General features: G+C 41.2%; 2 protein-coding genes and 1 long non-coding RNA gene across 4 annotated transcripts in view; 2 read left to right on the forward strand and 1 right to left on the reverse strand.

Moving 5' to 3' along the window:
* The first annotated feature begins 877 nt into the window (after window positions 1–877).
* LOC117822851 overlaps window positions 878–24974 on the forward strand; it is a 45283-nt gene continuing 21186 nt past the window's right edge. Inside the window, exons 1-3 of one of the 2 annotated variants that reach the window (XR_004633262.1) lie at window positions 878–1070; window positions 22398–22557; window positions 22867–23019. This is a non-coding gene — a long non-coding RNA (uncharacterized LOC117822851). The remainder of the gene's footprint in view (window positions 1071–22397; window positions 22558–22866; window positions 23020–24974) is intronic. The other variant, XR_004633263.1, reaches the window with a different exon arrangement.
* On the forward strand, window positions 987–7963 carry lysmd1 (LysM, putative peptidoglycan-binding, domain containing 1). Its single transcript, XM_034697776.1, has 3 exons — window positions 987–1448; window positions 4697–4998; window positions 7094–7963. Exons 1-3 carry the CDS (start codon window positions 1263–1265, stop codon window positions 7284–7286), a joined length of 681 nt encoding a protein of 226 aa, XP_034553667.1. The 5' UTR covers window positions 987–1262; the 3' UTR covers window positions 7287–7963.
* On the reverse strand, window positions 10765–23473 carry tnfaip8l2b (tumor necrosis factor, alpha-induced protein 8-like 2b). Its single transcript, XM_034697777.1, has 3 exons — window positions 23253–23473; window positions 13453–13776; window positions 10765–11635 (listed from the first exon to the last, which is right to left on the reverse strand). The coding sequence occupies exons 2-3, from the start codon at window positions 13768–13770 to the stop codon at window positions 11393–11395; spliced, it is 561 nt and encodes a 186-aa protein (XP_034553668.1). The 5' UTR covers window positions 13771–13776; window positions 23253–23473; the 3' UTR covers window positions 10765–11392.

Genomic DNA, 24974 nt, shown 5'->3' on the forward strand with positions numbered 1-24974 from the left:
TAAAATATGCAAATCTATTAACTTAAAAAGTCTGGTAAATACATTTATTTCTTGGCTTTACCATGTGTTTTCCTATGGAAGCCCATTTCCGCCAGTTACATTTTTTTTTTAGCTTTGCAGACCTTAATGGATATTATCATTGAAGACTACTTTAGATGTGGATTCACAAATCGTGAAATAACCTTTTTGAGGGCATCCATTATTTTTAGTTACAGCATCAATACAATAACCTGCAATGCTATGAGGGTTATTGTTAGTTTTGTATGCTTCTAGCCATATCATTTTTCTTGAGAAACCATCAATACAACCACTGATGCATTTTCCATAGGGCTTTAATTTGTCATAGTCATCTATATGCCATACATAGTTCGGACCACGACTGACATACACACACCGTCTCAAACTGTTATGCGCACACAGTTCTACTCCGATCCCATCCATCAGTTGCATCAATTGACGCACAGTTTCTCTGTCTGTTATTATCCTGGCCATCCAACATATTTGGTGCATCCAACTGTAGTCGTGTTGCTTGCCAAACGTTTGCAACTGATAGTCTATGAAGGCATTAAGATCTGCAAAGCTTTGTGTCAACCCCTTCAAACTGTAGCTGCGGCGCAAACACACATTGAAGCCCCTTTAGACCTATCTCATAATTTTGCCTTACTATCTCATAATTATGACTTAGTATCTCATTATTATAACTTAACTTTTTTTTTTTTTTTTCTTTTTTTCCTAAAAAAAAGTTAAAACATTTTTTTTTTTTTCCTAAAAAAAAAAAATAATGTTTTAACTTTTCCTAAAAAAAAATTTTTTTAAATTATTTTTTACTTTTCCTAAATGTTTATTTTTATTTTATATGTATTTATTTATTTATTTTTAAACTGGCTTCCATATTTTCCAGCCTTCAGTAAGCTGGAGTCTTATTTTTCCGATTTTCTGAGTGTACCTGAACATACGTTAGTTCCGCACGGCAGTCATGGCAACATATGGCAGCAGACCGTGGAGAGAGTTGGACATGAAAACATTCACAACTTTATCAACAAGTGTTCAGTGTTTGTTTGAGATTTAAGGTAGGTGACTCACTGACATGTAGGTTTTCCTGTAGACTAAAGGGTCTGACAGGAAGTGTTAAACACACAGCGTCACTATGTCACTCTGAAAGGAGAATGGACGTCAACTTTAATTAGCTTAGTTGACTTTCAAGCTAGCAGGTTCAACTTAAGCTGCTAGTTTGACCACATCCAGTCCGGCCGGCTGCAGCCATGTCCGGGGGCCGAGCTCCTCCTCCTCCAGCCGGGGGAAGCGGTGGCCTCCTCAGGGGGAGCAGAACCAGGTCGTACGGTAGTCTGGTCCGGTCCCCCCTCTCTCCAGTCCGGGAGAGACGCATTGAGCACAGGATCCAGCCCGGAGAAACCCTGCCAGGCTTGGCCCTGAGATATGGAGTGACTGTAAGTATTTCTTAATTCTGGAACCTTTTGAAGTTAATCTCTGACTGATCCTTAGACTGTTCATGTAAAGCCGATAATAGAAATAGGCTTGCATAATATTGTAATTGCATACTTCACTAATGATTACAAGTGTTTACTGAACAATATAAACTTTCCTAATTTGACTGAAGGATTGTATTTATGTTAAAATAAATTATCATTGTCTTGCACATTCCCCTGCAGCTTTACTTCACAATGTTTGTGTCATGAAGGAAAAACTGAAGGAGGACCAAAGTGCAGATTTAAAATAAAAGTGTAAATAAAGAAAGGTTTCAAACACAACTACTGAGCTGTGAACTAAATCCAAAATAACACAGGGAATACTGATGTGTCATGATCCAAAGCTGCGGCTCTGAGAGTCGATGCTTTATAGTGAATCAGAAGAGCCGGATCGCATCCAGAGAGAGCCGGCTCCCAGTTTGTTCCTTTCCCTGCTTAGCTCTCTCAGTGCTCAGCCCCAGCTCTGCTCACAGCAGAACTTTTTTTTTGATTGGTCAGCATGGCGGCCATGCAGCCAATCACATGTGAGGATATAGGATACAGGTGATGGAGGGGAGGCTGTGGGTTAGGGTCTTGGCTACATCTGTTCCTTCAGAGAGGGTTAGGGTTAGGGTTCTTCTAAAAGACCCGGCAAATACTCACTGAGAGGAGAAACTGGATCAGACCATCCAAGCTGAGGCATCGGATTTTACTCAATGCCAACCTGAGGACATTAATAATGTTTGCTCCAGTTTGGTTCTGGTTCTGTTTGCTTGAGTTTGGTTCTGGTTCCATTCTGGTACGATTCTGGTTCTGGTACGGTTCTGGTTCGGTTCTGGTTCTGGTTCTGGTTCTGGTTCGGTTCTGGTTTTGGTTCTGGTTCGGTTCTGGTTCGGTTCTGGTACGGTTCTGGATCGGTTCTGATTCGATTCTGGTTCGGTTCTGGTTCGGTTCTGGTTCGGTTCTGGTTCAGTTCGGTTCGGTTCTGGTTCGGTTCTGTTCTGGTTCTGTTCTGGTTCGGTTCTGGTTTGGTTCTGGTTTGGTTCTGGTTTGGTTCTGGTTCTGTTTGCTTGAGTTTGGTTCTGGTTCTGTTTGCATTAGTTTGGTTCTGGTTCTGTTTGCTTAAGTTTAGTTCTGGTTCTAACCCTAATCCTAACCCTAATCCTAACCCTAACCCTTACCCTAATCCTAACCCTAACCCTAACCCTTACCCTAACCCTAACCCTAATCCTAACCCTAATCCTAACCCTAACCCTAACCCCAACCCTAACCCAAACCGTAACCCTAACCCTAATCCTAACCCTAACCCCAAACCCAACCCCAACCCTAACCCCAACCCTAACCCTAACCCCAACCCCAACCCTAACCCTAACCCCAACCCCAACCCCAACCCAAACCCCAGCCCCAACCCCAACCCTAACCCTAACCTTAAACCTAACCCCAACCCCAACCCCAACCCTAACCGTAACCCTAACCCTTATCCTAACCCTAACCCTAACCCCAACCCCAACCCTAACCCTAATCCTAACCCTAACCCTAACCATAACCCTCACCCTCACCCTAACCCTAACCCTAATCCTAACCCCAACCCTAACCCTAACCCTAATCCTAACCCTCACCCTAACCCTTAACCTAACCATAACCCTAACCCTAATCCTAACCCCAACCCCAACCCTAACCCTAATCCTAACCCCAACCCCAACCCTAACCCTAATCCTAACCCTAACCCTAATCATAACCCTCACCCTAACCCTTAACCTAACCATAACCCTAACCCTAATCCTAACCCTAACCCTAATCCTAACCCCAACCCCAACCCTAACCCTAATCCTAACCCTAACCCTAACCCTAATCCTAACCCCAACCCCAACCCCAACCCTAACCCTAATCCTAACCCTAATCCTAACCCTAACCCTAACCCTAATCCTAACCCTAACCCTAATCATAACCCTAACCCCAACCCCAACCCCAACCCTAACCCTAACCCTAACCCTAACCCCAACCCCAACCCCAACCCTAACCCTAACCCTAATCCTAACCCTAACCCTAATCTTATCCTCCCCTTATCCTATTCTTATAAACATTGTTATATTATTCTCACTTCATAGTATAAGCAGGGGTGCCATCAAGCGGCAACCTCCAACCGTGAGAATTGAGGCCCATGTGGAAGTGTTAAAAACTGCAGTTTCTCAAGTGTGGCTGCAGAAACACCAGAAACCACATACACACCCATTCAAAAAAGACAATCTTCCGATCTACGAATAAAATAAAAAATAAAGATCAAATAAAATAGAATAAAATAAATAATAACAAAGGCTGTACAGAAGCACAGAATAAGTTATCTATGTACAGAAGCACAGAATAGTTATCCATGTACAGAAGCACTGGGAATGAAGGAGACATAAACAAGGATGTTAAAGTAGCAGGGATATTGCTCAGTGTATTCCATGGTTATTGCACAGAGTACAGGTTATTGTTCAGGGATCAGAGGGAGGAGTTGTACAGTCTGATGTCCACAGGCAGGAATGACTTCCTGTTGTGTTCTGTGGTGCATTTAAGGGGAATGAGTCTCGCACTGAATGTGCTCCGGTGTTCCAGCAGCACGTTGTAGAGAGAGTGGTGGTGGTGGATGTTGTCCATGATGGCGTGGAGCTTTGACAGAGTGCTGTCTCTTGAGAGAGTCAAGCTCCACCCCGACAACATCACTGGCCTTGTGGATGAGTTTGTTCAGTCTGTTGGCATCCGCTACCCTCAAGGATACTGTCTGGGAAATGAAGAAGAGAGACTTTCAACTAACAAACTAAAGTGATTACAAATGAAGCACACGCTCACTGAAAGATAAGCCGCTATTCCTATTTGTTATGTACTTTAAATCAAAAATGCAACAAGCAAACAGGAACGCTATGGATCTAGAACACACAGTTTGTCCTTGATCCCTCTGCTGATCCACTGGCCTGCTGCCGTCTCTCTCCAGCTCTTTATGCCGCAGGTCTAGATTACAAAGTAGCTTCAGATTTGCTTAATCACCAGCTGATAGCAAGGTGGCGACTTACTGGGAGAGCAGCCCCTGGAGAGTGGGCGAACGTCACAACACAAAGACATTATGGCGTGTAACAGTCATGGTGGTGTTTTGTAGCTTTCTGCTTACTTGCACCAAAAACTTAAAGACAATTCCTTGTTTATCTAAATGTGTGTTTTTGAAAGACTGACTAAGTTCCCCTCTCTTCCAGATGGAGCAAATCAAAAGAGCAAACAGACTCTACACCAACGACTCCATCTTCCTGAAGAAGTCCTTGTCCATCCCCGTGCTGTCAGACCTGGATCACTGCAGTAACGGGGCGGATGTGGTCACAGGGGACAACGAGGAAGACGGCGCTTCAGCTCAAAACGGACACTCAGGGAGCTCCTCTGAAGAGAAGCTCGATGGAGCCGGGTCAGACCTCACTCCGGTGGACTTTTTGAAAAGGCTGGACGGCTTGATAAATCAATCCAAGCTGGCTGCTGTGAGAGGATGTCAGGAAGCAGAGAAAAGGTACGTCTGTGAGTCATGCTCTGTGTTTGTGGTATGAAAGACTCCTTTAGTCTTGTCGCTGCTGAGCTGAAAGTCTATACAACTCAAGCACACATCATCTAGTTTCCCACGTCATGCACAGCTCTCAGTGAGAATGATCACACTGTCATCATACCAACAATACTGGAACTCAAACTACAGTTTTAGTCTCTGTGCAACCACTGAAGGCTTCTGTCTCCACTGAGTGCACATGACTTTTAGTGGAATGTTTCTGTGTGACCGTTCGTGTGACTATCATCCAAATCTGGATGTGCAAAGAAGATATCAGTAGCAGCAGCAGCTCTGTAGGAGCTTTGCAGCAGAAACAGTACGTGGAAATTTCAGGTATGTGAGCCGTAGCGAGATAGTCGTCACACTCAGGAGTAAGAAGAGAGTCCCAGGTTTGACCCCAGCCATTAAAATCCTGCCTTTACCAACAGATTAACCCTTTCCTCAGTTTGTGTGAGGTTAGTCCAGTTGGTGAGGTTTGAAATTCCACCAGATCCATGTCCGGTCCGTCTCCAATCCATCACAGCACTGGATTTGATAGGTTTCTATTCTAGTCAATGTGTTAACTTCTACTGGATCCGCTCCGTTGCGTTCCACCTGCGTCTCTGATCCAGCAGGTTGGAGTCCTCCGGATCAGATGCACAAGACTTCTGTTTCCCGGGATGCCGGGTGTTTCCAGTGAAGTGCAAATTAGACGACCTGTTCTCACAGAAATATGTGAACTGATCATGACCTCTTAACATCACATTACAGGGAGATGGGTGTAGGTGTTAAATTCAAATGCATCAGGAAACAATGATTGAAAATGGAAGAAGAAGAAGGACTTTGTACACTCCATGTTTAGGAAAAGGGTCGTATTGAAGTTATTTAGGTTTGAAGATTGCATCATATTATGTTCATGATGGTGTCACCATCATCCTTGACAGCTAACATGGGACTTCCACCAGACCTTTTTAATTTTACAAAGAGTGAACTGCTATTCTTGATTAGCTTTGGAGTGAAACTACACAGATCAGCCAGAACTTAACAACCATTAACAGGTGAAGTTAATAACCATGGTCATCTCTTTCCAGTGGCACCTGACAGTGGGAGGTAATTGTTAATATCTCGTTCTGAAGCTTTGTGTGTGGGGAAACAGCAACACAACAGATTGCGTAGCTGCAGGAGTAAGTGTACTGGATGTGTGAAGTGGACATCACAGGAACAAACAATGACTGTCCTCTGTCATGGGGAGACTGGTGATGTGGTTTAAGACGCAACAAAGTCTGCTTACAGCCAAGATCCACCAGATCTGTGTCCGGTCCATCTCTGATCTGTCACAGTACCGGATCTGATAGGTTTCTATTCAAGTCAATGTGTTAACTTCCTCTGGATCTGCTCCATTGCATTCCGGCTGCGTCTCTGGATCAGCTACACAAGACTTCTATTCTTGCCGGATGCCAGAGCACGACGCATCAATCTCAACAGAGCAGATGGAGCGGGACAGGAAGTCAGGTTTCACCAAAACAAAATGAAAACATCGGGTTAGTTTTCAGAATAAAACACTCTGTGTTATCACCAGATCGTATTTCACTTAACTACAACAACAAACCAAAGTCATGATGAGCGGAGCCAGGACCTGGAGTCAACAGGTCAGAGGTTTTCAGAGGACCAGAAAGACAACATGGATGAGGAGAAGAGGAGGAGGAGAATCCTTGATTCAGGGATTACTGCAGGAAAACCTCGGTCACATGACTCCAGCTGTCCGGCGGTCCTGCTCTGTGCTGGGTTCTGAAAACGCAACCGGTGGGTGTTGACGGACGAGAGAGCATGGAGCTGGACCGCAGCGGATCGGAGATGGACTGGACACGGATCTAGTGGAAGTCCCGTGTTATAAACTGTTCCTGCTTTGGCCACAACAAATGACATTATTTGAATTTGAATCATGCGAGTCTTGTTCAATATCATGGTACGACTCACATAGCCAGAGGCAGTCTATGAACACATCTCTGATGAATGCAGGCTGACTGTCTCATGCCATATGACTCCTCAGACTGACTGTATCATCTCTTCTGTTTATTCCTCTCAGGGTTTCCGCCTTAGAAGCAGCTTGCAGCAGCAGCAGCAGGACATCAGACAGACGACCACTCACAAGATCCCAGAGTGTCACTTCATCGTTCACAATGCAGCAGCAGACGACGTCACACGGTACACTTCCTGCAACTATCACCAGACTCACCAAGAAACTGAGAGACAGAGAGGACGAGATCTTCCAGCTGTGATGTCTTGTTTCTGATGACTCAATGTTGTGATTATAGATAATCCACTCTGCAGGTTTGGGCATGAATAATAGAGCGACACGGACAAAGATGTAGAACTGCTGCTGTACGGACTTAAAGGTCTATCCACACTGCCATTTAACATAAACTTAGAACTGGACTTTAATCTTCTTTAGGAGGTTTAAATGCTGCATTTTGCACTTGTTGTGAAGCTTGTTTATTTATTTTTGAGACACACTGTAGATCATGAAACACACAGTTGTGTTCGGGATCTCCTGTCACGCAGGAAATGAGAGTGAAATTTAAAACATGTGCCGTCACATGTTGGTTTTTAGTCATGTGACTTGTTATACGGTCAACTTAACAAGCGGTCTGTGTGTGAAGCTACTTCACAGCCTCATGATGGGAACCTGGCTGAGTTGTTTACCTTCAGCTGTGATACATTATGGGAGATCAATCACATTCATTGTTGCATTAAGAGGAAAAAAATCACTGAGTGAAACTGAACTGCAAAAGACTTCCAGCTGTGACGTAGCCAAAGATCTGAAACAGACTTTTAAAATCTTTTAGAGTTTATTTTGATAGAAAGCTTTTTTTTAGGTGTGTGGATATTTTGTAACTGCTGCATAAAGATTGTATATAGTGAAATTTAATATAAATAAATGTGCTGATGCCATGCAGATGTTTCAGGTTTTATTGTGTGTTTTAATGTCTCTCGCTCAATCTCAATGTCCACACTCACACTCGGGGAGTCCACAGGATGCGTGTGCGCCGCGTTACGGCTGCAACACGGCTCTGCTCCGTCCCGGGGCTTTCGCCCTGGTCCATAGGATGCGTGTTTGGAGCGGTGCGCACTCCGGAGCAGGAAACTCAAGATCCCTCGAGAACTCCAAAACGCGCGAGAACAACACAGTATAAACTTTTCCTCGTCCATGGTGTCGGATATCTTTTGAGACTGACGTCTGGCCCGATGCCACAGGTTATGACGTAATGTTGAAGAAGTGGTGAAATTTACGATCTTGTGTTTGCACATGGTGTTTATTTTGAAAGTGAGCGGATGTTGCATACGATCCTCGTGCCTGACTTCCGGGATAGTTCGATCATTTCTGTGTCGATTGACGCGTGCTGGGCGCGGGGAGCGGCGAAAATAGACTCCCCGCGTATCTCTGGCAGAGCGGCGCGGCGGAACGCTCCAGAGACGGAGCTGAGACGCGCCGCAGCGCGCCCTGTGGACTCTAGAGCATTGACTTGAATGGGAACCTATTTGCTGCGACGTGCGTGGCGCAGCCGTAACGTAACGCGACGCATCCTGTGGATCTTGGGCTACACACTCACTCACTGACTTTGGGACGCGTTCACACTAAATCTGTGAGGGCTTAGGGTTGTCCCACCATCAAATCTTCAATGTCCCTTTCTGTAAGTGACAGTTTTGCAGACTTAGTGTAAGGGAATTACCATAGACTGTATAAATAATTGATGTAGTGTCCATGACGTCACACATCTGTTTCTGAGGCGCTGTTTTGAGGCCAATCGTCAGTGGGAGCCATATTGCTGTGTTTCCCCTACCATAATATTTGGGGGGCGGGGCTCCCTCCCAATATAAAAATTACTGAACTCCAGTGGGAGTCAAATCACTCCCAAATCACAGCAGAAGTAAATCAAGGTCACCTCTCTTTAGGGCTGGGCGATATGGGAAACAATCCTATCACGATCATTTTTTCATATCAGTCGATATCGATATGTATCACGATATCAATCAAATGACTATTTTGTCAAGCTTAAATGATCCGTTACTCACAAGTGAGTTGTGAAGACATCAGAAGGTTATTTCTGACTAGGGTAGATCAGGTCTATACCTTGTTCTTTTATTAAACAGACTAAATATCCTTATTTATCTTATTTACATGGCTGCACGGTGGTGCAGTGGGTAGCGCTGTTGCCTCACAGCTAGAAGGTTCCTGGTTCAAATCCCCGGCCGGGCGGGTGCCTTTCTGTGTGGAGTTTGCATGTTCTCCCCGTGCATGGGTGGGTTCTCTCCGGGTTCTCCGGCTTCCTCCCACAATCCAAAAACATGCTCACCAGGTTGATTGATCACTCTAAATTGCCCGTAGGTGTGAGTGTGTGTGTGAATGGTTGTCTGTCTCTCTGTGTTAGCCCTGTGATAGGTTGGCGACCTGTCCAGGGTGTACCCTGCCTTCCGCCCGAAGCCAGCTGGGATAGGCTCCAGCCCCCCGTGACCCCTAACAGGATAAGCGGTCAAGATAATGGATGGATGGATGGATCTTATTTACATGACGGGATGTCATTTCTGTCTCTACAAGGTCGTGCGTCTACAATGCTCATCTGCTCTCTGTATGGCGCATGGCAGATTTCCGCCCAAATTCGCACACAGACACACAAACACGTGCGTGCATGCACACAGACGAGTACGCTCCTTACCTGCGGACTTTCTGATAAAAGCAGAAAATAATCTCTGCCTTTTTTTAAGCGCTCTCAGGGCCATCTCTGTGAGGATGGCAACACTCGCTCTCCTGTGAGTAGGAGCCAGAGTAGATCTCCTGCTCTGGGTCCAAGTACAGAAATGAGCCCAAGTGCTCCACGCTCTGACCCTGACCAGCAGTAAAAGTCCAGGCACCATCGTATTTCAGGTTTTGACCTAGCTTGGCTGTCAGAGGGGAAATGCTCCCCCTGGCTGTACAAGACTGATCTTGGTAAGTAGGTAGGTAGGTAGGTAGGTAGGTAGGTAGGTAAGTAAGTAAGTAAGTAAGTAATAAGGTAGGTAGGTAGGTAGGTCAGTAAGTAAGTAAGTAAGTAAGTGCAAGCAAGCAAGCAGGCAGGCAGGCAGGCAGGTAGGTAGGTAGGTAAGTAGGTAAGTAAGTAAGTAATAAGGTAGGTAGGTCAGTAAGTAAGTAAGTAAGTAAGTAAGTAAGTAAGTAAGTAAGTAAGTAAGTAAGCAAGCAAGCAAGCAAGCAAGCAAGCAAGCAAGCAAGCAAGCAAGCAAGCAAGCAAGCAGGCAGGCAGGCAGGCAGGCAGGCAGGCAGGCAGGCAGGCAGGCAGGCAGGCAGGCAGGCAGGCAGGTAGGTAGGTAGGTAGGTAGGTAAGTAGGTAGGTAGGTAGGTAGGTAGGTAGGTAGGTAGGTAGGTAGGAGGTAGGTAGGAGGTAGGTAGGTAGGTAGGTAGGTAGGTAGGTCCCATCCCAAGTGCTGTCTCATCCCCAGTTCTTCAGTTTAAGCCCTTACAGCCTCTTGCCCTCAAACACTCTCTGGGTGAGGTCAAGTAAGTCAAGAGGGGCTCAAGACTCAGGGAGGACATTGAGATTGGGCCTCTGACTCTCATTCACACTTCATCTTTTAAACTGCGTCTCTAACTTATTATGTAAATAGTCTGACTGCTGTAGCTCTGTGTCTGAGTGTACTCCACCTTTTTGCTTCCAAGGAGTAAGTCACATGAAATACAAAGATTTACTGCAATGTACAAAGAAGTGTTTGTCTGAGCTTGATTTTATTGTCTTTTGACTTTAAGGTCCCTGTTATACAAAACCAAAGAACATTACCTGAGGTCAGATTTAAAAAAACACTTTCAGATTAAAACATGTTTTGGGGCTAAAAACTACAAAGTGTCATCGTTCACGGTTGTTTTCTTTATTTTGGCTGCATTGTTTTCCAGATCTCTCAGTAAATACAACACATTGAGCTGCTCAAACATCACCCTCACCACAAGATGGCAGTGCTGCATTACAGTGGCTTTATTTCATGCAGTCGGCCTTCAACTCCTCCCAACATCAGTAGTTGTCAATGACACATTTCAGGGTCCTAAATATCAAACAATGGGTGACATTTCATTCTCTATTAAAAACAGCTGATATAGTATAAATCTGTATATATTCAAGTTCAGTTTCTGTGAAATGTGTATCACAATTATACAGTATGTTTCACCTTTAGACTTACAAAACTTGAGGAATGACTCAACCAGCTTTATTTCCATCCCACTTGTTCGTTCTTACTCTGCCAGTCCTCAGCAGTAGTAAGAAGAAACTGTCCAACAGTTCTGAGTCTTAAGTGAGTCTGCCTGTAGGTCTCCCAGTGTCTGACTGACATGTCACAGTCTGCATCATATTGTCTCGTCCTCCACCAGTTTGTTGAGTCCTTTGCAGATCTTGGTGAGGTGGGGTCTGAAGGAGCTGCTGGGTTCGTACAGTTTGGTCAGGAGCTCGGGGTCGGAGTAATGGTTGAAGACGTGGTTGATGCGTCCGTGGGATTTGGGGGTGAGGTGGGTGTTGACGAGCTTCAGCAGGAGATCTCTGCAGTTGGTCAGGAGGTCTGACATCACAGCTTTGTCAAAGGTGAAGTCCACCTGTAGGATCAGAGGAAGCACAGGACGGGAGTTATTACTGTGAGGGTTTGAGGTGTTTGTTATTTATCAGTTTTTGATGCAATGTTTGAGAAAATATTCTTGAACACCGCTAAAAACAGGTTCAAGAGATTCAAATTCTTAATCTGGTCCTTTTCTTGCAGTTGCCTCTTTTTTTTTCAACTGTTTCTTTTAATTTTTCACAGCTTGACCCGCAATTTCTACATTATTTACCAACTATATAATGAAGAAAGAAAAGAAAATGATAAAATAAAAATATATATATAAATGTAAAAAAATATATAATAATACTACTACTACTACTACTACTACTACTACTACTACTACTACTACCACTACTACTACTACTACTAATAATAATAATAATAATAATAACACTAATAAATATTTTTTTTTGTAAAATGATCATATATTTTTTTATATTTAATTTACATATATTTATATATATGAAGTTGCCTTTTAATTTAAACAGTTTATTTTAATTTTTCACAGCTTGACATGCAATTTCTACATTACTTACCAACTATATAATGCAGAAAGAAAAATAAATAAAATAATATATAAATAAAAGAAAAATAAATGTAAATATATATATATAAATTAATATATGTAAAACATATATAATAATAATAGTAATAATAATAATAATAATAATAATAATAACACTAATAAATAATTATTTTTGGTAAAATTCTTATATATTTTTATATATATTTAATTTATATATATATATATATAAAGTTGCCTTTTTAATTTAAACTGTTTATTTCGATTTTTCAAAGCTTGACACACAATTTCAGCATTACCTACCAACTATATAATGAAGAAAGAAAAAAAAAATATATATAAATGTAAATATATATAAATTAAATATATGTAAAAATATATAATAATAATAATACAAATAAAAATATATTTTTTGTAAAAAAATTATATATTGAATTTGTATATATATATGTAGTTGCCTTTTTGATGCAAAAAATAGCAACAGGATGGAGCTCAACTTATTTCTACTGTCCTGTAACAACACTGAAAACATGCTAAAGTCATTTATCATATTTCCCCATGTTTACAATGTGTGTTCATGGTTTGCAGTTTGTGGAAAGATAGTGAATCTGTCAATGTGTTGTTAATACAGATGTCCACTCCTGAAGAAACAGGAGAGTCAAGGAATCTGAAGGGACATCTGATCTTATATTAATATAAAACTTCATATTTAACCCATGTCTGCTGTTACCATAACCATTTGTTCGTAACACTATACGATTAGCTGAATGCTAAAGTCATTGGTTGTCAAATAGTAGGTGTTATGAAATATATTGTTCATATCTTGCAGTTTTGCCAAGTGTCTCCCACTCTGACTTTTCAGTCAGGGTTCAGAACTGGTAAAATGATCATTTGTCATTTCCTACACTCATATGAATTTCAAACTAGAGCAGAAAAACACTGCTACAGCTCAGGAAGTGTCATTGACGCCCATATTTAGAAACTCATTTTGACTGCAGAAATAAACACATTTAGCGTCACCTCTTTGACTGACTTCAGGACGCCTCTTCAGACACAAGTGGGCGACGTCACTAAGACTTTGTCCATGTTTTATAGGTCTATAGTTTACCCTTGCACTCTTGAGCCACACAAACATGACCCTTGTCAGATGTCCTCACCCTTTTGTTAAATTACCTGGAAAATATTCTTGACAGTGTGAAGCCCTAAACATGAGCTCAGTAGTGAAGCTCTGGTTTGTAAAGCGTGCTCATGTCCGTACATGTTCATGTAAAAGCAAACATGCAGAACGGTACCTCATAGAAGCTGATGGCTGTCATGGCCCCCATGTGCAGCTTCTTCTTGAAATCCGTGGCCACTCCCAGCTCCTCTGTGCTGAAACGGTTGTTCTTGAACAGCACGCCGATCTTCACAGCAATCTTGATCAGGTCTTTGATCACCTTCTGGGACTCGCTCTTATTACCCGTGAACTCTTTGGAGACGCGGTACAGTTCGTCCAGGATCTCGCTGGTGGTGTCGTCTATGAACATCTGGACGGAGCCTTTGCTGGCCATGGAGCTGAGGATCTTCTTCTGCGCCCTCGTGGCCATGTCCTTTGCGCTGAAGGCGTCCATGGTTGCCTGAGTTGCAAAGGAGAAGGACAATTTTCATGATTTACAATATTGTAAAGTACAGTTCTGAAATTGGACCCTGAATAGATGTTGTTCTGCAGCAAATTTGAAGTTTGCAACATTGAAGAGCACAAATACTCCAGGAGGTGTTGCCCATTTTTAACTGCACAGAAGGAAAGCAGAAAATATTTCTTAGTTGTGCTTTTACTCTCAGAGGATGGACCACTCATTTGTCTGTGCTCCAAGCTTTATTCCCCCTCAAATGAATTTCCACTGTTGGGAAACATTCCATCTCCTTGGCTTTGTTGGAGCCTCTATTCTAATTACATATCAATTCCAAAAGCCTGAACCATAAAAAGTTCAATTTTAACACCTTTGTAAGAATAAAACTGCCCAAACAGATTAAAATTCCAATTGGTTGCAGAAGGGAAATCCAAACCTCTTCAAAAACTAATAAAACACAGTTTCACACCACTTCAAAAACTCAACCTGTCAGCTTCCTGGATGTGTTCTTAAACACAATAAAAGTGCATGAATTAAGAGTTCTGAAGTACCAAAAAATTATAGAAATATCTGCAGATGCAGCACAGAATAAAAGGAAGAATATACAGTATATATTTGCAGTCTTGCACAGCCAGATATGGAGCAGCGTTAGCGGTGCAGTTGGAGGTTTAAGTGTAATGTCCAAGAAGCCAACTGTTTGCTGTAATGGAGGCTGAGGAGGGCAACACATGTTCACATCTCCTTTCCAAATTCCCCAAGTCATCTGGGGGATTTCCTTTTCTGCTTCAGTCAGTCATGACTCTGAGTTTCTAACCTCCAGAAATCCAGACACTTATTCCCTCACATCATTTAAATACACTGAAATCACCCTCTTGTAAACAACTCAAGCTTTATTATTGCCTTCTCTATAAAACTAAATTGATATTCCTCCATTATTAAAGTAAACACCGTGAAAATGAAGAAATGAAGTCATGTCATGATTTGGAAATCTGCTTTCATGCATTATTAGTCCAAATGTTTGTTTTTGTATCTGACATGCCAACATGATGACAAAAGGGAAAAGTACCATGGAGGAGACCCCGCAGAGGCTTTTAATTTTTCCACTGAGATTTGAACCACACCTAGCATCCATCACAAAGACCCCCGAGGGAGGTTATCAGCTTGCATACAGAGCACTATGACACACTGCATAATCCACTGTTTATCCTTGATTGTCAACACAGTTTGAGTTAATTCCTCTTCTCGCTCACCTTCCCTCTAAACAGAATTAACATCAGAAGATGACTCAATTTAGATTGAATTTCCCTGAGAAACGCTTTAAAACACGGCAAACAAGATGAGGGGAAACTCTAAGGTAAGAAAGATGTGAAGGATCAGATTTAGAAAGTGTATTTGAGCTTTTCCTTGACAGCTACATCTTATTTACATCCCCACCACAAGAAAACACATAAAGAGGAAGTTACATCTTTATTAGGTGCTTACCTCCAGCTTTACTTTAAGCCGAAGCATTAGTGATAAGTAAGAGATACACAGCGTCTGCTTTCAGCATCACCGCCTTTAAGACTTCTCTTTATCACCTCTTACTTTCAGTGTCTCATCTGGACTTAGTATGAGTCATTCATCAGACATTTCTCCAGCAAACGATGTCCTTTATGCATCTCATATGCAAGAAATACATCTTGCAGGAAACCTTGTGCAAACTGGATTATATTTTCTGTTAACACAATTAATAAATGTTCATAACTTCACCAGGAAATCACCAAAATGTTGATATTTGGTGTGTCAATATGACTTGTGAGATGTTTTGGTGTACTTTATGCCAAAACATGAATATGAATAATACATATGAATGATGTATGGGTGTGTTTTATACTGGAAATCAAACAGAGCAGGTCTAGACCACTCTATGTCAAATTGTGAACAGAGACCCAACACCAAGACAGGGTAAGACTCAGTCTGACCCCACCTTAATCCACCATGAGCATTGCACATCACAGTATTTAGCTAGGTACAGCTGCAAGGAAAAACTTTCCTTTAACAGGCAGAAACCTCGAGCAGGACCAGACTCATGTTAGACACACATCTGCTGAGACCGGGTCGGGTCTGTAAAGAGGGATAGAGGAGAATAAAAGAGAGAGGGAGCGGTGATAGTGATGAGATGAGTAGTAGAAGCTGTTGCTGCTGGAGTCCAGCACGTCCGTATCAGCTGGAGTTTAAATGTGACCACCAACTTCAGATATCACTGCTTTATCAAAACCAGGATCTTTTACAAATCTTAACTAATCGTGTGAGCTGACTGAACTTGACCAGAACCAGATTTTGGAGGCTAACCTCATCCTGTGTTGTGATCATAGACTGTATAAATAATGGACGTAGTATCCGTGATGTCACCCGTCTGTTCCTGAGCGCTGTTTTGAAGCCAGTCTTCGGCGGCAGCTATATTGGAAATGCTGAACTCAACCAAACTTAGTGTGAGGTAAAGAGGCGGGGTTTGAGCCTCCTAGCCAACAGCTATGTGTTCCTGCCTGTCAGTCAAGTCAGTCATGTCCTTATTTGGGCAAAAACTTGTAATCTTAATATCTTCTGAATGGTTGCATACAGTGTGTGCTGATATAGAAATTAGCTACATAGACTGAAGCAGGTTTTTTGAACCAGGCTGTAAACATGTTTATTTCTGCTGCAAAGATCGTCTTCTTTGCATTGGTGTGTATGTGGTTTCCTGTGTTTCTGCAGCCAGCCTCAAGTGGATGCTAAATGAACTGCAGTTTATAACACTTCTGCATGGGCTTCATATTTTGAGACCGGAGGTTGCTGCTTGCCCTGATACCCATCCCAACCCACCCTAATCCATCCTGTTCAGGTCCGGTCCTTAGAGCCTTTCACAAGAGTACCTGATTCTAATAAATCACCAACATGTTGATATTTGATGTGCCAGTATTACTTCCAACTCTTAGCTAATCGTGTGAGTTGCCTAAACTTGACCAGCACCAGATTTTGGAGGCTAACCTCATCCTGTGTTGTGATCATAGACTGTATAAATAATGGACGTAGTATCTGCGACATCACCCATCTGTTCCTGAGCGCTGTTTTGAAGCCAGAGAAATGAGAGAAATTAGCTACATAGACTGAAGCAGGTTTTTTGAACCAGGCTGTAAACATGTTTATTTCTGCTGCAAAGATCGTCTTCTTTGCATTGGTGTGTATGTAGTTTCCTGTGTTTCTGCAGCCAGCCTCAAGTGGATGCTAAATGAACTGCAGTTTATAACACTTCTGCATGGGCTTCATATTTTGAGACCGGAGGTTGCTGCTTGCCCCTATACCCATCCCAACCCACCCTAATCCATCCTGTTCAGGTCCGGTCCTTAGAGCCTTTAACAAGCGTACCTGATTCTAATAAATCACCAACATGTTGATATTTGATGTGCCAGTATTACATCCAAATCTTAGCTCATCACATGAGTTGCCTAAACTTGACCAGCACCAGATTTTGGAGGCTAACCTCATTCTGTGTCGTGACGGTCCTGCACTTTGTTTGCAAAAAAATCAAGGCAGTGATTCTGTCTGTGATACAACTGAAGTAAAGTACCAAGTATGAAAAAGTTTGCTTATATTTCAACATCACCTCTGGGACACAGGGTTTCATTTATGGCGTCAGAGCATGTGAGCAGACCTATATTTACTGAGCATCTTTCGTTGTAACTGTCTGCAGTAAAACTCACATCTGGCCTGTGTGGACAGGCATGTTGCAAGGAGCAGGTAGGCTGCATAGCTGAGACAGGTCCCTGCCTGCTGTTTCCAGATTGTATCAGTGGTGTAGAGAGAGGAGAGAAAGTGAGCTCCCTGAACCTTGTGGACACCTTGATTCCTGGCCCTGGGTCTACCTTCAGGTGAAACTCCAGATGAAACACTCTCTGTCTGTGAGCTGTGAGCTGTCAGAGAACAGACGGTCTGATGGCTGATTTAATGCACTCCTGTCATGACTGTTTGTGATTCACACACAGCCCTGGATAACTCATGATACTCCTGTTGCTTGACTCCTGTGATGCAAAATCAGCAGATGACTTCACAGCTCACTAAGAAATGAAAAAGGGGTTTCAGTTGCATTAACGGTCAAACTATGCAAATCGGCAGCCCTCACTGAGGCTCTTCCTGTCCCCGGTGTGCGACACAATCCCCGCTGCACCATCAATAATGAGCAAACAGTCACTTTTATAGGATATCTCACTAGGATCCATTTTTACATGCACAACCATTCATTTTGAACAAGTGTCACATTTCTAATAGCTTGCTTTGTTACAAAAGCTCAGAGTTCCCTGTGGGGAATTAAAGAACATTCATTAGATTAATTTCCCTTAACGGTGATAATGGAAGTGGAGCAGCATGATAGCTATTTCAGATTCATGCTTCAATCTCATTTATTTGCTAAAAAGACTACAGGGATTTGAGGGACACGCACAGTGTGTAGTCATAAGCCAGGATTCTGCGTTGGGAAATGTAACTCCGCAGCAGGAGACTGCTCCCTGCTCGGCTCTTCTTTGCATCTAAATTGTTTATTTTATGCACATCTATCAGGAGGTTAAAGCTGTTTGGAGTGCAATGAAACACATCTGATGTTTCAGCAGCACACTGGCATGAAACTCTTTTTATTTTAATGGATGTTTTTCAGTTGGTCACCTTGAGGAGGCTTTCTATGTTTACATCAATCCTCTGGTACAGATGGATTGAAGAGGCCTTTCAAGTGTTGTCTCGTTGTTTACATCAAACAGGGAGTGACTGCATAACATGTTCAAGTGTTTGTTCCAGGCACAAATGTCTCCTGGAATAGACAAGCACCTGTTTACAGAGTGGGACCGAACACAGTCATGGAAACAACATGAAAAATAGCAGAACAGAGGCGGGGATGATGCATTTGAGGTATTTGCTTCCAGGGTAACTGTACCTGGCAGGCTGTAAGGAGTCTTCAGCTGTAATGGGACAGTTAGGGAGAGAGTGCTGATTGGTGGAGCCATCCAGGCAGGCTGGAGAGGTAAATATTTAGCATTCCTCCGATGACTCCAGCAGTGTTTGTGTGCATGTAGGAACCTGTATACGTGGATGTGCATTTTTTGAGTCAAAGGTAGTGTCCGGTTGTTTTTCCTTGTAGGGAAGTTTGCTGGATTTGAATGTGCACACATACAAAAGTTTGGAAACACCTTCTCATTCAAGGGTTTTTATTTATTCTAATTATTTTCAACATAGTAGATTAATACTGAAGACATCAAAACTATGAAAGAACATATAGGGAATTATTTAATTTACAAAAAAGTGTTCAACAAAGCAGAATATGTTTTATATTTCAGATTCTGTAAAGTAGCCCCCTTTCTCCTTCATGACAGCTTTGCACACTCTTGGTATTCTCTCAGTCCGCTTCATGAAGTGGTCTCCTGGAATGGTTTTTCTAATTAACATGAGCCTCGTCAAGAGTTCATTTGTAGAATGACTTGCCTTCTTAATGTGTTTAAGACCATCAGTTGTGTTGTTCAGAGGTAGGGTTAGCACACAATGGATAGCTCTATTTGACTACTGTTGTAATCCAGATTATGGCAAAACCAGATTATGTCATAGTTTTGATGTCTTCAGTATTAATCTACAATGTTGAAAATAATTAAAATAATCTGGTATCTGGTAGGCTCACAGGGAGAGTCTTAAAGCTTCTTCTGACTGATCAGAATGTGCCTTGGAGTGCAGTAAGGCCTCATTACTTTGAGCTCCATGGATAGACATCCTCTCTGACTTACATCAGCAGGCACAGGGCTTAGGACAGTCATTTGCAGCTGGTGAAACTAAGGCGGGATCCCAATTTCCCCCATGTAGCAACCAGCCCTGATACTGTGGGCTGCTTGCTGCCATGTAGGGTGGGTGTAGAGGGTTCAGATTGCTGGGGGAAATTAAAGGGTAGTGTTCTTTCGGACTTTGAAATGGCCACCCAAACTATGCTTTTAAATACAACGACTCCAAATGGAGTGATAGAGGAATGCATTTTTGAATGAGGCACAGAGGATAAATATTTTTAAAAGCAAAGTCAAGACAGACCTTTTTAGTCTTGCTTTTAACTGAGTTTCATTCTTTTAAGAGTTTCATTTCACCTTACTTCATTTATTTATTATCTAGTTCAAAATGAAGTCACTTTTTATTTATTAAATTTAATTTAATTAAATCAAATTAACTAATTAATTTTAAGTACAGCATTTTAGTGTTTTATTATCTTAGAAATTTATTTTATTTTGGTGAGTCTCAGTTTTAACTCAGTTTTATTCTTAAAGCAGTTTTATTTCACCTTTCTTTATTCATTTCTTTATTATGTAGTTCAAATTTTAGTCGCTTTTTATTTTATTCTAACCTTTTTTATTTTATTCATTTACTTATTTTAAGTATATCATATTAATTTCTTTTAATGGTTTAATATTATAGTGTTTTATTATCTTAGAAATGTATTTTATTTTGGTGAGTCTCACTTTTAACTGAGTTTTATTCTTTTAAGAGTTTTATTTTATCTTACTTCATTTATTTATTATCTAGTTCAAAATGAAGTCACTTTTTATTTATTAAATTAAATTAAATCAAATTAACTAATTCATTTTAAGTACATCATTTTAGTGTTTTATTATCTTAGACATTTATTTTATTTTGGTGAGTCTCACTTTTACTCAGTTTTATTCTCATAGCAGTTTTATTTCACCTTTCTTTATTCATTTCTTTATTATCTAGTTCAAATTTTTGTCGCTTTTTATTTTATTCTAATCTATTTTATTTTATTTATTTACTTATTTTAAGTATCTCATATTAATTTATTTTAATGGTTTAATATTTTAGTGTTTTATTATCTTAGAAATTTATTTTATTTTGGTGAGTCTCACTTTTAACTGAGTTTTATTCTTTTAAGAGTTTTATTTCATCTTACTTCATTTATTTATTATCAAAATGAAGTCACTTTTTATTTATTAAATTAAATTAAATCAAATTAACTAATTCATTTTAAGTACAGCATTTTAGTGTTTTATTATCTAAGATATGTATTTTATTTTGGTGAGTCTTGCTTTTAACTGAGTTTTATTCTTTTAAGAGTTTTATTTCATCTTACTTTATTCATTTCTTTATTATCTAGTTCAAATTTTAGTTGCTATTTATTCTATTCTAACCTATTTTATTTTATTTATTTACTTATTTTAAGTATATCATATTAATTTCTTTTAATGGTTTAATATTTTAGTGTTTTATTATCTTAGAAATGTATTTTATTTTGGTGAGTCTTGCTTTTAACTGAGTTTTATCCTTTTAAGAGTTTTATTTCACCTTACTTCATTTATTTATTATGTAGTTAAAAAAGAAGTCACTTTTTATTTATTTATTTATTTTTTTTATTATTTATTATTTTTCTTTTTATTCAAATTAACTAATTAATTTTAAGTACAGCATTTTAGTGTTTCATTATCTTAGAAATGTATTTTATTTTGGTGAGTCTTGCTTTTAACTGAGTTTTATTTTTTATTTATTATCTAGTTCAAATTTGAGTAACTTTTTATTTTATTTTATTTATTTATTTTAAGTATGTCATCTTGTTTTCTTTTAATGGTTTAATATTTTAGTGTTTTATTATCTTAGAAATATATTTTATTTTGGTTGAGTTTCATTTCCTGTGTGGAGTTTTAACATCTTATTTTACCTCCAGTGTTTCCTCATTAAGGTATCATGAGAGCGTTTCCTCAGTTTCCTTTTTTATTTTTCATTTATTTATTTATTTAATTTCATTGTTATTATTATTGTTGCCTATATTGTGTTCTTAAACTTAGGATTGTGGGGTGGGTTTGGAGTCAGGGCTGGGGTTGGGATTAGGATGGGGGGGGGGGTCTTCCTTATTTTTAAAATTTATATATATATCTTTCTTTTTCTTTATTGATTTTAAGATGTTTTTCTGTAAAGCACTTTGTATTACAATGTAATTGTATGAAAAGCTCTTTATAAATAAAGTGTGATTGATTGATTGATTGTTGCATGAAAAATAATTGACAATATGCAGAATGCAGTGAATATTGTTACATAACCATAAGAAGAACATCTGAATCTGTTGCAGTGTTTTCCAAAAAGAAGAACTTCAAATTGGATCTTTATGATGATAAGAAAACTGTCTTAATATTTGGTGAATGACGGAACTCTTATCTCAGTGTCCAGTTTTTGCAGCTTTAAATATAGTAGCAATTTAAGTCCAGTTTTTAAGTCAAGATATCCACTCCAACTTTTTGCACCCCTGTCCTGCAGAGCCATCAGCATTTAAGAGCAGTTTCAAGCAGGGTCAGAGTCAGAGGGATTGAGATTCAGCCTGAAAAAAGAGGGCCAGGATTTAATTTTTTAGCAGCCTGCAGCCTTTGATCGGATTGAACAATGAGAATGCACCAGAGGAAAACTCAGAAAAGCCATACATACCACTCAATGCAATGAAAACAAGGAGGCCTTTGTTGAAAGGTCATCACAGAGCTGCAAGGGCAGTGCTATTGACCTGTTAGAGGTTCTCATTTTCTCCTGGTGATGAACCAGAGAGGATTAAACATTAAAAGTTAGGCTTCACGTTTTTTTTTTTTGTGTGTCCTTAGGCAACAGCTGTGTGTGCAACAGTGTGCCAGGATGAGCCGTCACTTCCGCTGCGTGTTTTGAACCCAGAGCACCAAGGCCGAGAAGTGAGATGTGCAGATCTCGTTTTTTGAACCCCTTGCATCAGAGGCGGATTCAATTCCTCGTGCGTGTCTGCAAGAAGTTAGTTTCACATGAAATGTCCTAACAGCCTTTGTTATTTTTAAAACCTTTTAACTATTTTTTAATAGTCACTGACAAGACAGTATTTTGCAACCTGCTAAAATCCCTTATTGCAGTTTCTCTTTCAACGTTACACAACCCTTCTGAACGTCGTTGCTCAACTCCAACACCCCGCCACGATGCCTCAAAAGGGAAGCGAAACACGCAGCAGTTGCCTGAGCTGCAGGGAGTCAGTCAGCAGTCAGCAGAGGCCCACAGCTTGTGTCCGTCCCTCCTGTGAGTGACACTGCTCCCTCTCTGACTTTACAGGCTTTCAAATCAAAGTAGGCCAGTGGAGAAGGAGGAGGAGGAGGGAAAGTCCACTGCCTTCGAGATTTGAGTTGAGCAACTCCCAGCGTGTGCAAACAACAGTGTGAGCTCCACATCTGTGCATGTCACTGTACTTGTTCCAGCATGAACTGAGTGAGTGTGCATGCATATCTCCACAAGCAGAGCTCGCGCTTCAGATGGGGAAGTGAAGAGAAGTCACATAGTTTGTTCCAATCACTCACCACCCTCTCTTAAGTCTGTCTCTTTACCCTCCATAAATACTCCTACATTTTCCAGGAACACAAAAAAAAAGCAGAAATAATCCACGTCTAGACTCAGAGGAGAGTTTTTTTTTCTGGCACATTATCACAGCAGAAGAGTCTTACCTGTGTGTGCTGAGTCCCCCTCCCTCCTGGTCTGTGTCAGATGTGTCTCTCCCTCTGCTCTGGCTCAGGGTTGACAGCTCAGGCCGGCCGGTTTAATGAGATCCCTTCATTTTCATCATGTACAGAAACAAAACCCACAAAAAGAGAACAGCCCTCCTGCTGTGCGTCTGTCACTGCTACCACCCTGTCTTAAGATAATGTTGAGTTGTACTTCCTTGAGGAACTGAATTGTTATGACACACCCCTCAGCTGTGTGTGTGTCTCTCTCTCTCTCTCTCTCTGCCTCACACTCTTTCTCTCTCTATCTTGTGTTTCCCTCTGAAATTCAAACCCTTCGACTCTGCTCTCTTGTCTCTGCTGATCACACCTTGGCTCTCTGTCTGAGTCTGCGAGGTCCCTCTCTTCCTGCTCGTCTCTGTATTGCTGCTGACGTTGTGCCTCTGCTTGTTCTGACAAGTGAAAACCCCAGAAAGAATTTAGCAATGATCCAGTGATGCAGCCAGTTCAAAAGGGAGTGGCTTAACCCCTCTTTTTGTGTTCACCTTCACTGGAATGCGGCTCCTGTCAGTGCCACTGAGCGCCGTGTCCCTCCCCGTGTGTCTCTTGTTCAAGGTAGAATCAAAACAATGAGTAGAAAGGAGGGTGTCACAGCCTGATACATGTGCACGTGTGCATTGAAACTAAACACCAGCCTGTTAAAGTCTCAATTTCAGGCTCATGGACAAATGCAGTGTCAACATGAGAGAAAATGTCACCCTGCTTTTTGCATCAGTAGTTGGCTTATAAGTAAAGTTTTACTTCCAAGTTAAGATTCGAGGTCAACTTTTTTTAACACAGGATGGGATCCATTAAGGTTTGCAGTGTTTACAAGTGCCAAGGAATTTCATTGGAGCAGCTGTGTGTCATGTGCACGAGTAATGAATGTAACAGCTACCTCTCTGGCATCAACTCATTCAGCAATATGTCTTTGTCATGTTTGATCAGCCTCCTGGAGAGGGAAAGATCTATCATGTGTTCAACACTGCAGATGCTGTGTGGTGCTGATTTTTAACTATGAATCAACAGTTTACAACACTGAACATTTTCAACATTGAACTTCTCCTGGAAAGTGGAACAAAATGCACGTTTTAGCTGGTTTGTTATTTAAACTAGAAGAGAAGGGGAACAAGTTACAACTACAATCTTTATCAAGATGAGGGCTTGCAAAAAATGTGCCTAGAAAACACTGACTTATACTTTGTGTTGAATGGACGATGTAGCATACGTTGTAGCCTATGCCATCGCCAATGCCGTCGCCTGTGTCGTAGTCTACGCCGTAGCCTATACCTTAGCCTATAACGTCGCCTATGCCGTAGTATATGCCGTCGCTTATGCCCTTGCCTATGCTGTGGCCTTTGCCTTAGCATATGTCGTCGACTATGCCATAGTCTACGCCGTGGCCTATGCCGTAGCCAATAACGTGGCCTATGCCGTAGCCAATAACGTTGCCTATGCCGTAGCCTATGCCATCGCCTAAGCTGTAGTCTACGCCGTCGCCTATAACTCAGCCTATAACGTCGCCTAGGCTGTAATCTATGCCGTGGCCTATGCCATCGCCTAGGCTTTAGTCTACACCGTGGCCTATAATACAGCCTATGCCCTTGCCTATGCCGTGGCCTTTGCCTTAGCATATGCCGTCGACTATGCCATAGTCTACGCCGTGGCCTTTGCCTTAGCATATGC

Source organism: Notolabrus celidotus, chromosome 12 (genome assembly GCF_009762535.1).
Source record: "Notolabrus celidotus isolate fNotCel1 chromosome 12, fNotCel1.pri, whole genome shotgun sequence".
NCBI lineage: Eukaryota > Metazoa > Chordata > Actinopteri > Labriformes > Labridae > Notolabrus > Notolabrus celidotus.

Bases quoted from the DNA above. Each gene is read 5' to 3' on its own strand.
- lysmd1 (XM_034697776.1), top strand. From the start codon at position 1,263: ATGTCCGGGGGCCGAGCTCCTCCTCCTCCAGCCGGGGGAAGCGGTGGC. The intron at 1,449-4,696 runs GTAAGTATTTCT...CCTCTCTTCCAG, and splicing joins CCCTGAGATATGGAGTGACT to ATGGAGCAAATCAAAAGAGC. The intron at 4,999-7,093 runs GTACGTCTGTGA...TATTCCTCTCAG, and splicing joins TGTCAGGAAGCAGAGAAAAG to GGTTTCCGCCTTAGAAGCAG.
- tnfaip8l2b (XM_034697777.1), bottom strand. From the start codon at position 13,770: ATGGACGCCTTCAGCGCAAAGGACATGGCCACGAGGGCGCAGAAGAAG. The intron at 11,636-13,452 runs GTACCGTTCTGC...CTGATCCTACAG, and splicing joins CAGCCATCAGCTTCTATGAG to GTGGACTTCACCTTTGACAA.